General features: G+C 45.7%; 2 protein-coding genes across 2 annotated transcripts; both read right to left on the reverse strand.

Annotated features, from left to right (window-relative positions):
• Positions 1–9,279: 9,279 nt before the first annotated feature.
• Positions 9,280–12,300, reverse strand: LOC146446649 (polyadenylate-binding protein 1-B-like). Its single transcript, XM_085102872.1, has 9 exons — positions 12,201–12,300; positions 12,044–12,133; positions 11,665–11,977; positions 11,322–11,553; positions 10,989–11,119; positions 10,536–10,845; positions 10,030–10,296; positions 9,605–9,830; positions 9,280–9,449 (listed from the first exon to the last, which is right to left on the reverse strand). The coding sequence occupies exons 1-9, from the start codon at positions 12,298–12,300 to the stop codon at positions 9,280–9,282; spliced, it is 1,839 nt and encodes a 612-aa protein (XP_084958998.1).
• A 388-nt stretch (positions 12,301–12,688) lies between these two features.
• Positions 12,689–13,777, reverse strand: LOC146446650 (tRNA-splicing ligase-activating factor archease-like). The gene is made up of 8 exons (XM_085102873.1): positions 13,698–13,777; positions 13,579–13,589; positions 13,446–13,477; positions 13,270–13,348; positions 13,117–13,199; positions 12,989–13,041; positions 12,883–12,919; positions 12,689–12,778 (listed from the first exon to the last, which is right to left on the reverse strand). The coding sequence occupies exons 1-8, from the start codon at positions 13,775–13,777 to the stop codon at positions 12,689–12,691; spliced, it is 465 nt and encodes a 154-aa protein (XP_084958999.1).
• Between the last annotated feature and the right edge of the window lie 448 nt (positions 13,778–14,225).

The raw sequence follows: 14,225 nt of genomic DNA on the forward strand, positions 1-14,225 counted from the left end.
ATTGCTTGGTAACCACCAGCTGCTTCTAGTGTTGCTTCTGTGAAGTTGTTGTAACAGTCACTGGTGTCAGTTGGGGGTGGTTGATGATCAGCTCTGTCTGTCGCTGAGAGACAGGACTATTATGAATATCGAAAGCATAACAATGTGTATTCTGATAACAAGTATGTGTGTGTATAAAAAGTGAAAGCAGGTGTTCTGCACTGCCCGTACAAAGTTAGCATTTTCAAAACCTTGCGTGACTGTGTATGCTAGCAACAATAACAAAGAACATGTGTTCTTTCCACAACGTCTACGTGACAATCCAGTATACATGTGTTGTGTTTTGTGTGCAGTTGCTCCCAACTGTGAACTACACGACAAACCACTGGAGTACTACTGCAAGACCGATGACAAGCTTCTCTGTGGAGACTGCCTCGTTGAAGAGACACACAGGGGACATGATTTTGCCAAAGCCACCAAAGTTCTCGAAGAAGAGCTGGAGACACTGAAAGAGAACAGCTATGAACTTGCCGAGAGGATGCTACTAAAGATGACAGTTGCCGTTGACGACGTGAGGAATATGACAGAGGCAGTGAAGGAGAAAGGAGAGAGAACAAAACATCAAATACAACAACACTTCCAAGAAGTAAAGAAAGTGCTGCGTAAGCGAGAACAGGCTCTCCTGGAGACCACCGAGCAGATTGTGATGACAAAGGTAGCTGCTCTCAATAAACAAAAGGAGAAACTGGAAAAGTCAAAGCGTGAACTGGAAACACACGTAAGACATTGTTTGTCACATCAACTTTCTGTTCGTTCATCTTCTTTGAAATTGTTACTTTTTGTAGGTTGAGCGTTTGGATGGAATACTGAAGAACACCGAGGATGTCACGTTGCTTGCTAGAAAGAAGCAGGTCTCTTCAGAGGTATCTCGAGTTGTTGACAGAGCCCAGCTCAATGACAGAACACCGGTAGAGTCAACAAAAGATGGACCAGACTGGCACCTTCCTCCTGACCTTCTCTCTAATGCCATGAACTTTGGAGAAGTCTTCTGCAAGCCATGTCCCTCCAAGTTCTCAGCCACTGGAGAAGGACTAAAAAAAGCATTTGTAGGATTGGAGGCTCGGTTCACGGTTGAGGCTAGAGATCGCTATGGCCAGCGAAGCTATGTCAGTGGAACGAGAATCGATGTGATGATCAAGGGGTCGGACGAGCTCTCTGAGGTTGCCGTTCAAGTGGCAGAGAGAGACAAGGGAGAGTACGTCGTCACGTATGTACCGTCAGAAATTGGATATCACAGTATTACTGTCACGGCAGACGACAAGAGAATCTCGTCAAACCAGTTTCATGCGATTGTGTTTAAGAGTAAGGACTACCTTGCCCTAGGCCAGCCACAGTCTGTGCTCACAAAGCAACAGATTCGCTGTGAGCCGTCCATCTCTACCATGCGAGGTATAGCCACCCTTCCAAATGGTGACATCATCTTTACGGATGCTTTCTGTCTGCGAATCATCAACCCAACAACTGGACAGCTCTTACGAACCATTGGTGGCTATGGAAATGCACCTGGGGAGTTCATGCTGCCACTTGGTCTGGCTGTCAGCCCACAGGGGACCATTTTTGTGTCAGATTCCACAAATAACAGAATACAGAAATTTTCCAATAGTGGTCGGTTCCAACTTCTGTTTGGACCTCAAGGTCGTGGCGGGGGGCTCAACTCTCCTGAGGGAATTTCCCTTCTAGGAGAAGACAAGATATATGTCGCTGACCAGGGCAACAATCGTATTCAAGTTTTCTCACAAAGGAACGGTCGTCATAGCAACAGCTTTGGTCGCAAGGGTAGAGAGCCAGGTCAGTTCATGGAGCCTCGTGATGTCGCTGTGGACGCAAAGAACCACTGCGTTCTCGTCTCAGATACGGGCAATGCCAGGATCCAAGCCCTTAGCCTCGATGGGAAACCACTCCTCCACTTTGGAACTCGCGGTAGTGTTCGTCTCTCCTTCCCCTACTTCCTAGCCGTTGATGAAAATGGCTTCATCCTCATCACGGAGACAAAGACTCAAGTGGTAACCATACTCACCCCTCAGGGAAGCTTCGTTCGCTACCTTGGGTCACCTGGAGGAGATGTCCCTAGCTATTTCCGTACCCCCTATGGCGTTACCATCTCAAGAAAGGGACTCATTATGATCACTGACTCCACCATACCTTCTGTACTCATATTCTAGTCTATAATCACGTGTGTGTACTATAGAAAGAATTTCTGATTGTGTATACTCATACAGTAATGATTTTTTTGGTGTTTTTCATGTGCAGTTTTTCTTTTGTGTGTATATATAATTATCCCCCAGCTGCATCCATACAAGTGTACAGTTTGTACAAGTATTGTATATGATAGCAACTGTCCTTCACTCACAAGAATAGAACACTCGTCCAGTTGCTTCCTAGAGATTATGATTAGTCAAACCTGTCTCTATAGTAAGCTGTCTGTCTATTTCAAGTCCAGCGATGAGAGAACACGAACAGTTTTGACAGAGTCTGGTACTTAAATTTAGAATTTGAATGGGTTAAAAATAACATTTTGCTACAGATCATCTAACAGTGGTTCTCTGAGTTCATTGAGAACTGGCTCACTAATATCAGTACTGATCTTCCGCTGACCGTCACCTGCCACACCCCCATCAACATCGGTTGCACCCACCTCCAATGGACCAGCATCACCTAGACAGAGAGGAAGTGGGAGGGAGGGAGAGGAAGAGAGATGGAGAGGGAGAGAGAGAAAGGCAAACGGGGAAGGGGGAGAGTCAGTGTAAAGATGATTTTAAACCTTATTGGGGCAATTATCTACTTCCTAGAGAGGTCACCTTGGATCGTAGTCGACTCTTTCACCTCTTCTTCGAGGAACTGGGTAATGGACTTCCTCCAACTGGCAAACTTCGCCATCAATGAGCTAAAAGACGCTTCGACTTTCACTATTTTCCACCTCTTCAGTGCAAATGACCTGAAGTGTGTGAGCAAGCGAGTTCACTGATTACTACCTAGCTTCTGTGTTAGAGGCTCACCATCCAGCAATGGCCATCTTCCTGGCAAGTCTGAAAGCAATAAAGGCAATGCCATAGACAAAGGGGAATGCAATGAACCCAGCTGAAACGATGGGTCCGATGTAGAGGTCATTATTGTCGAGGATGCAGACGGTAGCGCCAAAGAGAGAGAGGAGAACGAGCATCTCCATCACATTGATGTGGTACTTCTTGTATGGCTTCACAAAGCACAGCACACAGAGACAGAATAGTATCAAGAGACAGTGGATGAGCTGAACGGAGAAAGGTGTGTGTGTTTACAGTGAGATGTTGAGAAGGAAGAGCACAAAAAAAAAACAGATGGACCTAGAAAATTAAAAGTGAATTTATTTCAGCTCATACCAGCACTACTGAGCGTGTAGTGACAGAGATGAAGAGATTAGCTCCAACGAAAAGCACTCTCCTCCAAATGTCCCACACACTGTACCACAAGTAGGAACGCTCCTCCTTCAAACCATGAGTCAGAGCATTCGAAAACTGAATGGCTTTCTGAAAGAAACACCAATCAGCAATGATAGTGACATACACAGCAAAGGACGAGAGAGAGAGAGGGGGGGGAGGGAGAGACTCAAACAGAGAGAGAGAGAGAGAGGGGGGGAAGGAGAAATGTGATCATACTGCAGTTGGTCTGTATATGTTGACGAGAGCATAGAGTGGCAGGACAATCACCAAGGCAACGAGTAGGACACTACCAACAACCAACATGATGATGAATGGGAATTGATAACAGTTGAGTGTTCCTTGGTAAAGAAAGACCTGTGAGGAAGACAAGAAAGAGAAGGGCACATGGTGAAAGAGGTCTGGTACGTACGTGGTGACATGCAAAGACCACAGCCACCATTAGCTACAATGTATGTCCTTACACTCTCTCCGTCCACCTTGGTGCAGCTCATGAACGTGAAACTAGTGTCCACAAAATATTTGTAAATGAACAGAAAAAGAAAGTAGAATCCATGGAAGCCATATCTCTCCCTGTGGCTCAGCATACGACTGCGGTTAGCACTGAAAACAGACAAAAAATAATATATCTTATCAAATGACAACATTATGGTCTGACATAGTTCTCGTAATTAAAGCTTCCGTAAGGAATACTTAAAAGGTAATGTTCAAGTCGGAGTTAAAAGCCACTTCAAAGCTTTCAAGCTCCGCCCAATGAAAGATCAGGCTCACTAAAAGGCCCTTAGTAAACTTAGGGAGACTAGAGCAGTGACAATTATGATCAACTCACGATAAGGAGTAGAGGACGGCAGTGAGGGTGGCAATGATTGGAGGAAAGAAACCAAGAAAAGCTGTGGCAAACGCTGAAACATTCTCATAGAAACAGACTGGAAAGGGCATAGCAAAGCCAAGCATGTTGATAAGAAAGTCAAGGAAGCTGATGGAGTTTCCATAGCTCTCATTTTGTATGATGTAAGGAGTGTTTCGATAGATCACGCCAATCACCTAGACACACAAGAAAAGAAAACAGTGTACATTCAACGTTGGAGGGTGGCCGGGGGAGGGGCCAGCGCATGAAGCTCAAGTAAGTCAAGAGACGATTTTCTGCTTCTTTTACAACCTAACATACACTGTATAGTGGGAAACTTTCGAAGGAGAGAACTCGCGAATCAATGAAATGCAAGATTTCACAGAGAAAAACTTTCACAGATTCACCATGCACAGACCGGATATTATGAGCAATAAATCAGCATGGGCCGACCACGATAGCCACGCCCCTTTCGTGGACAAAACTTTAACTAATGGTACAAAATCCAAAAGATTTGCAAAAGTGCGAAAGTTTTCTTTCTAGGAAGTTCCAACTGTACAGTAGCTCTCTGTGCAAGCACGAACTTACTTGAGCAAAGAAGATGACTCCTTTGAGTTCATTTGGGAGGGGAAAGTCAAAGTAGAGCACAGCAAGGGACCCAACCAACGTCACGATACAGATACCAAAAAACAGCACAATCCCATAAGGACCACAGTTACTACGGCAATACCGGAGGTCAAAGGTTGATCCGTATCCAGGGAGACAGTCTCCACAGAGTTTACCTGAGCACCACACACATCAACTTCAACAAACATTATTGCAATAATAATATGTACAGTAGTTACGATTATTACAGGGTTCTCTCCAGAATACTGCATAGCACTTAAACTTTGTGGGTCATAATTTTCGCTGTTTTTGCAAATACAGCAGCTTCCACGAAAATTATTCAATGAAAAATTTCAACACCCATCCATGCATACCAGCGAGGTGAATGGAACCTCAAGATTCATTCAAGGAAACCTTTGCATAAAGCTATCCGTGAAATTTAAGACCCACGAAATTAAAGCGCTATATGGTAAAAGTGATTGAAATTAAGGGACTCTCTAGGGAGAGATAGAGCTGTCTCACCTTCCCTTCCATCAGCACACTGATCATTGGGAGCGTTGTACTTGAACAGACAACCAGGCAGTGTACCAAGCCGAGTGCAGTTGAGAAAACCAGGCAGAGTGTTTGCTGTAAAGACGTCACCATCTTCTCTCACTCCAACCCAGAGACCATCCTGTAGAGGGTGAAGTACAATGTGTTTCAGAGCTGCCCAGCCTTGTCCCCAGGCAAATCCGAACCCTCTCAACTGAAAAGTTTGGTAGGAATGTGTCCGGGGGGCGGGGCAGGGGGAGGGTGGGGCTAACTGGTACAGCTCCCAGCAGCATGCACAAGAAGAGGACTCACTCTGGTGTAGAAGTATCTATTGATAGAATCACAGCGCACGATCTCTCTTCGATAGCCCATACAGGTACACTGCCCTGTACTGTTGCTGAACTCATAGCCCGGGTGGCAGGCTGTGGACAGATTCAGCTTTACTTCACTCGTCACGGACTAAAATTTATCAAAAGAGTCGATAGAAACATTCGTTAACAAGAACAGGGTTGATGGATTTTACCAAGCTTTGGAGCAAAGAGAACTTTGCAGTTATCTCCTCATCAGAGCCATTCTCAAATTGAAGACCAGCTTTTTCTGCCAGTGAATACTTGTCAGGAACGTTATAGACATAACGCGAGTTATTGCTAGTCAGAGAACCAAGAGGCTAGAGGGGAAGGGAGAGAACAATTGATGTAAAATGGTCAAAGTAGTGCGTACTAGGTGACTGTGTGTCAGAGACCGAAACAGACCTGTGGCTCCAGAGGTGCCATCACTGACCAAACAGCTTCTCTGAAGTTGCCAATCTCATCGGCGGAGCTCAGCTGAAAGGGAACTTTCTCCCCAAAGGCAACCGTTGATTTCGACGTGTTAAACTGCATACGGAGAAGAAGGTCAACCATGAGAGCTAGTGATCAAATGAGAGGTTAGCTCACGTTAATCCTCGCTGAAAGATGAGAAGAATCAGTGGCTAGGTCATTGCTGACAACTTTGTTGCCAGATAGTCCTTGGATGGTGTTGTTTGTGAATCGGAATGGGCCCCTCTGATTCGGGGGGATCTCAAATATTGTGTAGTTTTCCGTAAGGTCCCCCAACCACTTACATCGGGACATATCGTTAGAGTAGATCCCAGCGCCGGCTAAAAAGGCTGTGTTATTCACAAACACCATACGAGCATCCTACAGTAGTGATATAGTAGACATTGAAAAAATACACTTCTATGGCATGGAATGACAGACACTGCTCTCTCTCCTGTTCTCTCTTTTCTACGGTGCCGGTGCAGTTAGAACGTTAGCTAACTAGACTACTGGAAGTTACCCATAGTGATGGCTGGATGTCGACTAGAGTGGTGTAGTAGCGGACGAAGCAGCCAGTGTTGAGAACAGAGAGGAGAAAGTCAGAGGAAGCGTACTCTACGTAGATCCCAGCACCAAGCTGACTCACAGCATTGTTGGAAAATGTAACACGTGAGCCGTTGTAAAGCAGTATCTGTGAACAATGTGTGTGATTGAGAGACGGTGAAGATGAGCAAGGCATGGCAGATCACAACATTCTGAATTAACTTTTGAGGGAAACAACTCGTGCACTCCTATAATAACATGGCTGAAAGCTTATCACAGCTGAAGGACCAGCCACGCCGGACGAAAAATTTTACAAGTAGCTATAAAAATCCGAGAACCCATCTCCCCCAAATGCTTCCCGCTATATTGTACATGTACCGTACCAGGCTCCTTCCAGACATGGCGACTCCTGCACCAAAGACGGCAGTGTTCCCATCGAACACCACACTTCCCTTCACATCCATACGAGAGCTCAATAGAGACACGCCCCCTCCACGATTGGAAATGAACGACGTGTTTCCATAAAAGGAAATAAGCACACGATAAGCTGTGATGGATGTTGTATCAGCACTGCCTCGGCCGCCGCTGTTTCCCTTGAACAAACTGTAAACAAAAATAAGGTCAATATAAACACCTAATTGAATATACAGTGGAACTCCCTATATTATGGACAGCACTGGGCCAGGCCGGGGTAAGGGACTCCCTATATATATGGACAGCACTGGGCCAGGCCAGGCCTGGGTAAGGGACTCCCTATATTATGGAGAGCACTGGGCCAGGCCAGGCCAGGCCAGCTGGGGTAAGAGGGTAAGGGACTCCCTATATAGACAGCAGTGGGCTAGGCCAGGCCAGGCTGGGGTAAGGGACTTGTTTTAACCTGTCATGTATCTCCAGAGGTATTCCTATCTGGTCAGAGTGAGTGAGAGAGTACGCTCCAAGTGCAGTTCCCTCGAAGAATGCTTCATTCCTTGTGAACCGGCATCTCTTGATGACAAGCTTATCTGTGATTCCTCCATCATTGACTTTTGCACTCACAGAAGTTGATAGAGAGATGGCTCCGCTAGCATTCGCCTTGTTGCCGGTAAAATTGGTATTGATAACTTTCAGTGTATTGAACTGTGATCCAGCTAGCAGATCCAGACCAAGCCCGCCTCCAGTGCACTTGGAGACTGTGCAAGAGTTGTTCTCAAACACACAATTTGAGACTACAAAAGTGTTATTTGATGCATTTCCTGCTAGCGAGAGGACCACGCCCCCTCCGTGTGCCTCGGCATAGTTGTCAACAAATGTTGAATTTATTACACACAGTTCACTATCTGAGCTGTGGAGCAGTCGAAGATTGACAGCTCCACCATGGCCGTAGGACTCGGAACGACGAACCAACGAGACATCGTTATCTGGACGAGCTCTGTTGTTGCGGAAGGTGGAGTTGACGAGCAGGAAAGTGGCAGGCATGTCCTTGATGTAGAATGAAACACCACCAGAAGTGGTTCTATTATCGACAAAGAAAATGTCCTGACCGCTTGAGAAGTAACATATGTCGTGAGTGATTACTGGATCGAGGAACTCGGGAAGGTTGTTTGCAAATGAGCAGCTGTCCAGGACGACCGTTGCGGTGTTGTGGACGAGCAAAGAAGGAGAGCGAGTGTCACGAAACACACACCCCTCGAAGTAGATGTTGTCTGAGAATGCAACGTACACAGCAGATGTGATCGGCCCGCAGCGAGTGAACGTTATTCCAGATATGTAGACATTAGTCGAGTTCCGAATCTGAAAATTCATGTAGTCACAGACTCTATCAGTGTCTCCGAACTCTCCACAGTTGAGCACTGTCTGCTCCGCTCCAGCTCCGAGTATGCTGACGTTGACCGAGTCGATGATCTGCTGGCTACCCGTGAGCACGTAAGTACCAGGGAGAAGACTAACCACAAGGTCCTTCACGTTAGAACGCAGCTCTGCGTCGTCGACTCCGTGCAAGGCGTAGTGGAGTGTTCTACAAGGAACGGATCCGTTCAGACAGGCCGAGCTGTTTTCGCCATGCTCCAAATCTACGCTGCGGCGGACGACTGCCGAGGATAAGATCCCTTCCACATCGATGACACTCTCTCTAGCGTTACTGTATGAACACGAAGAACTGTCAGCGGGGGACACAAAGAGAGGCAGAACAGAAGTGAGTAGTAAAGTTAAACACGCAACCAGATCCCTAGATCTTGGCATCGTCCATCAGCAAACAAGTTTTGGATGCAACTTTCCGAGATGCGTCACATGATCAAGTAGGCGGGGCTCATTTGCACCTGCGTGCTAGTCTCGTCCCCAGACCCCTAGCGAGCGCATTCATTTTAATTTTAGGGTCGAGCATTCATGCGATGAGAGATAATGATGCCGATATAATCCTGCTCTGATCATAATAATGTCAGATCAAAAAATGCAAGCAGCAGTTAGCTAGCTATCAGAGTTCAGCTTTCGGGTTGTCAGTTAGACACAGCATATTATCCTCTTCAGCTCAGGCTTCAGTGGGCACCTGCATGGCAGCAGTCCCAGCTCCACCCATTGTCCTCTCTTTGATCTGATGGTCTTGAAGAACGGCAACCGCCTCTTCCACTTTAGCCTTGAGACTCTCAGGAACTTCCAGCATGTGGAGAAGCTCAGAGTTGTCCATCTCCAGAAGCATACCTATACAAGAGGATGGAAAAATCCTCTATTACGCAATATACTGCAAACCATGAATCAGTATGTTAAAATTTTCCCAAATGTCTCCGTAGGATGCGAGCTTTAATCAAGTTTGTCTACATTAACAATGTGCGTCTTTCAATGTCTGCATAGCTTACCAGTGATCTTTCCAGAGAGGTCAGGGTGCATGGCAAAGATTTGCCTGTAGAGATGCTCTCCAATGATCTGTTTCTGTTGCTGTGGATCGGCTGCAGTGAGCATGCCCAGTAGATTCTCATTGGGTGTGGCTCCGGCAGTCGGCGCTCCAGGCTGGGCGGTGGGTGCACCAGCAGCTACACCAGCCACCGATGGAGGCTGATTACGAACAGTCTGGTTGAACTTCATCTAAACAGGAAAAAAGTTTCAGCAACATCAACAAGACATACTGTATCTTAGACAAACTCTCTTGAAACTATAAATCCCACACATTAACACTACCAATGCACCTAGATTGACAGTTCATATTCGGACTGACAAAGACAAAGCTACTAAATAAGTCTTCCCACTCTAGCCTATCAGCTGTTGGGAGTTAGTAGCGTGTTACCTGTTGGTTGTGGAGGTTTGGTTGTTGCTGCATGCCTCTCTGTCCTCCACCCATCCTCGGCTGAGGATTGCCGGCTCTAGCAACGTTAGACATTTGACCTCTGGGACCTCCCATCTGTCGACGGTTGGGGACAAATCCATAGGGACGGTGAACGGGTCCTCCCTGCCACGGACGGAAGTTGGCCATGGCTGGAGTGAAGTAAGCTCTCTGCCCTTGTGGTAGGCCAGCACCGTACATCAGGTTGGGTGGATAGACCTGCATCTGGTTCTGTAGAGACAAAACTACAATGACGATGGTTCACTAAACGAGTCCCATTCATGCTAAACAGAAACAATAGAACAAGTCAAAACAGTCTACTAGAAACGAGACACCTCTTCCAACAGGGTCTTCCAGGGCTCTAGGTTTGTGGGAAACTTCACCAAACTACCTACCCCTGAAATGAGGCCACCTTGCTACCGAGCTTTTAAGCCGATTGGATAAACAATGTCTGCTGAATATAGCCTTACAGGAGGCATCCTGTTGGTGATCCTCTGCATTCGTAGGGCAGCCAGGTGAGCCTGTCTCTCCTCCTTCCTCTGAGCCAGAGCAACATAGAGAGGCTTGCCAACGATGATGCGTCCATTCATCTCGGTGACAGCCTTTGTAGCTTCCTCAGGAGACGAGAAACAAACAAAACCAAATCCCTTCGAGTGTCCGCTCTCATCCGTCATCACCTTAGCACTGGTGATGTTACCAAACTTGGCAAACTCCTTCCTCAAACGCTCGTCATCCACAACATCCTCCAGATTCTTGACGTAGAGGTTCACCCCCTGAAACCTAAACAAGGAAAACATCGCAAGAAAACAGAATGACAAGCACAATACAACAGACACACATTCATACACTAATCGCAACAGGATGCAGAAACTGAAGGAGGATGTCGTACAAAGCATTAGCAAATCAACTAACTACAGAGCTACCTGTTGTAGCGTTCCATCTTCTCTGCTTCATACTTCCTGTGCAGTTCCATCTGTCGCTCTTTCTTCTTCTGAGCTCGATTGACGTAGATTGGTCGGCCATTTACTAGCTTCCCATTCATCTCTTCCACTGCCTGTAGACAGTATATCACAAACCACTCACTACAAATGACCAGGTCTCTTGTTTCAACAAAAGGGGGAAGGCAGGGAAATCTAGTTTCATATTGAAGGAGAGGCAAACACACAACTTTTTTTTTTGAAGGAGGGAATCGGTCCCTTGGAAAAGGGTAATAGCACCCCAGAAAAAAAAACTGAACACAAAATGAATCGGCTTACCTTTGATGCAGCTTCATGGTCATCGTAACTGACAAACCCAAAGCCCCTCCCCTTGCCTTTGTCGTCCTTCATCACCACGGCACTAACAATTTTGCCATACAAAGCAAACGTTTCGGTCAGTTGTTCGTCCGTAAACTCATCCCCAAAGTTCTTCACGAAAACGTTGGTGAATCGAGTATGGTGGCCGAGCTCCTTCATGCGCTCCTTTCGAGCAATGAACTTCCCAACATACCTACAACACGACATCATTACATTTCCTTGATGCAACATTACATCATAGCCAAGTACAACATTACATCATTCAACACAAACTTTCACTTTCTCCATAGACAAGGGAACTTACACTTTCTTGTCGTTCAGCAACATGCCGTTGACCTTGACGATGGCCATGTCTGCCGACTCTTGTGTCTCAAAGTGAACAAATCCATAACCTTTGGACTGACCCTCGTCGTCGAGCACCACCTTGCAGGAGAGGATGTTCCCAAAGGCACTAAACGTGTCGTAGAGAGCCTTGTTGTCGATTGACTTGTCAAGGTTCTTGATGAAGATGTTGCCAACGCCAGAGCGCCGGAGAGAGGGGTCACGCTGAGACCACATGATCCGCATCGGATTGTTTTTGACAGTGTCAAAGTTCATGGTGTCTAGAGCCCTCTCAGCTGTTTAACAAAAAATATACAAGATGTTAAAACTGGAGTAGTGTCAAGAAGGAATCCAACACTTACCATCAGCTGGTTGTTGAAAGTTGACGTAGGCATAGCCAAGCGAACGACGGGTCACCACATCACGGCAAACACGGATCGACAGTACAGGACCTGACGAAAAGAACGAGTACATGAATGGCGGATACCTTAATTCTAAATCATTCTATCAGAAACTTACCGGCAGTGCTGAACCTTTCAAACAGCATGGCCTCAGTTACGTCTGGGTGAAGGTCTCCCACGTAGAGTGAGGCGTTTGGGTAAGCTGGAGCGTTGTTCATGATTCTTCTTCAATGAGATGACTTGAACGAATAACACGTCTACGGAGATGGCGATATTTTTGGCTTTTGGGAGTTTTCTACTTTTTTTTGGTACGCTTTTTTGGTTTTCTACTTTTTTTGGAAATTTTTAAACTTTTGAGCACATTGACAGTGGCTTTGAAGCCCAACTAGTAGCTACACACGAGCACCGTGGTTTGAAGGACGACGCTTTTTGTGAGAAGTGAAAAGAAACGTGTTCGGGTCAGGAAGTTGTGCAATTCCCGCCTAGAAAGCACGTGAGCGAGAACATGTGACTAACCGCCCACGTTCAGCGCATGCGCATTATTATGCATCAAAGTTTGCCTGATCAAGACTAGTGTTAGTGTACGATAATACGATTCCAGCACGACTAAATATCAACAATGACATAAACTTCATGCATAGCGTCCGTATCAAAGACTTGCATGTTGGAGTAGGTTATTGCCTTCACCTCTGTACCCTACAGAAAAAAAACAGTCATCACATGAGAGGACAATGGTGTAGCTATCGAGCCCCCTTGGTACAGTGCAGAGAGCTTTAGGTGATTGAAACCGCATAATTTACCTGGGGGTGCTTCTTGAGGTCAAATGTCTCACCATAACTAAAATTAATCATTGTACATATTATGACTAAACTGAAATTCAATCAATTCTCAATCATAGGAACTTACCCTTCTGCTTTGATATTGAACGTATCTCTATTAAATTCAGTGATTTTAACTCTCTACAACGACATACAATAGCACGAAACTCACTATGACATCACTATTATAGTTAACAATAATGCAGTCAAATGAACCTTTGGTATAAAAAATGGATCAGCTGAAAATGTGAATAAAAATTCATCAAGAAAATGGAAGAGTAGTGATTCTAAATCGTCTCCTGTGTGGTGCGTGAATTGGTGTATAATTACAATGGGTCAGGAGGGTGGGGCAGATTAGCTAGTGCTCACCTTGAGCTGTGATCTCCACTGTCTGTGTTTCTTCAACAGTAGACAGATCTGTCATGTAACCAAACATTGCTACCGCAACCTAAATATATACCAAGAAACAGTCGTCCATATCAGAGTGAGTCATCACTACCTTTATACTCTATTACATCAGCTATCAGTTGTCAATTAAGACTGACCTGCTCATACGCTTCAGATAGATCATCACCCCCTTTAATCATAGCATACAACTGTCAAGGAAAACACTTTGACATCCACCACTGGGCATGTGTACAAAGCTACCTACTATGTATTCTTAATGAAGTTGGATACAGGCATGAAGTCTGCCAGCCATCAATGAGGGTACCACGTACACAGTTAACAATACATTTGAATATGTGAATGAGAGAGGTAAGGTTAGCGAACGGAATCAAACTTTTGAATCTACTCACTGTACATCGGCCGGGTGATCAAGATCTAGAAGACAGTCAGTGGCGTGCAGCGGGAAGACGTCAGCTACCAACAGATCCATTATCATGCTTAAGACTTACATTCATATTTCTTTCCAGGCAGGTTCTTTTCATCAGCTCTGCTCACTTCAGGAAGGTCGCACGGAGCAGAAAGAGGGGTAGCCATTGATGGGTATTTGGCTTGCAAGCCGGTACTGCACTGGTAGACGCCCACAACCTTACTCCATATAATGCGCATCAAACAATAGAGGTGAGCGTCAATTAGAAAGCAAAGTTTGCTATGATGGCGGCAGTTCTCGAGGTAGAACTAGAGTATAGAGGCGTATTGACTAGTTTAACTAACTTCAATTTAATTTCTATTGCAGGGCCACTTGCTAGGATTCGTACTTCGTCAGCAGTTAGTTCAAGAAGTTCGAAATGAGTACGAAAGCATTGTAGGTGGTATCCAGTCTCAAGAGCTTCTGCAAAAGTTACCCCTACCCCTGGATAATGAAGCAATCAAATGGCCAC

Source organism: Pavona decussata, unplaced genomic scaffold (assembly GCF_977016875.1).
Source record: "Pavona decussata unplaced genomic scaffold, jaPavDecu1.1 SCAFFOLD_3336, whole genome shotgun sequence".
NCBI classification, from domain to species: domain Eukaryota; kingdom Metazoa; phylum Cnidaria; class Anthozoa; order Scleractinia; family Agariciidae; genus Pavona; species Pavona decussata.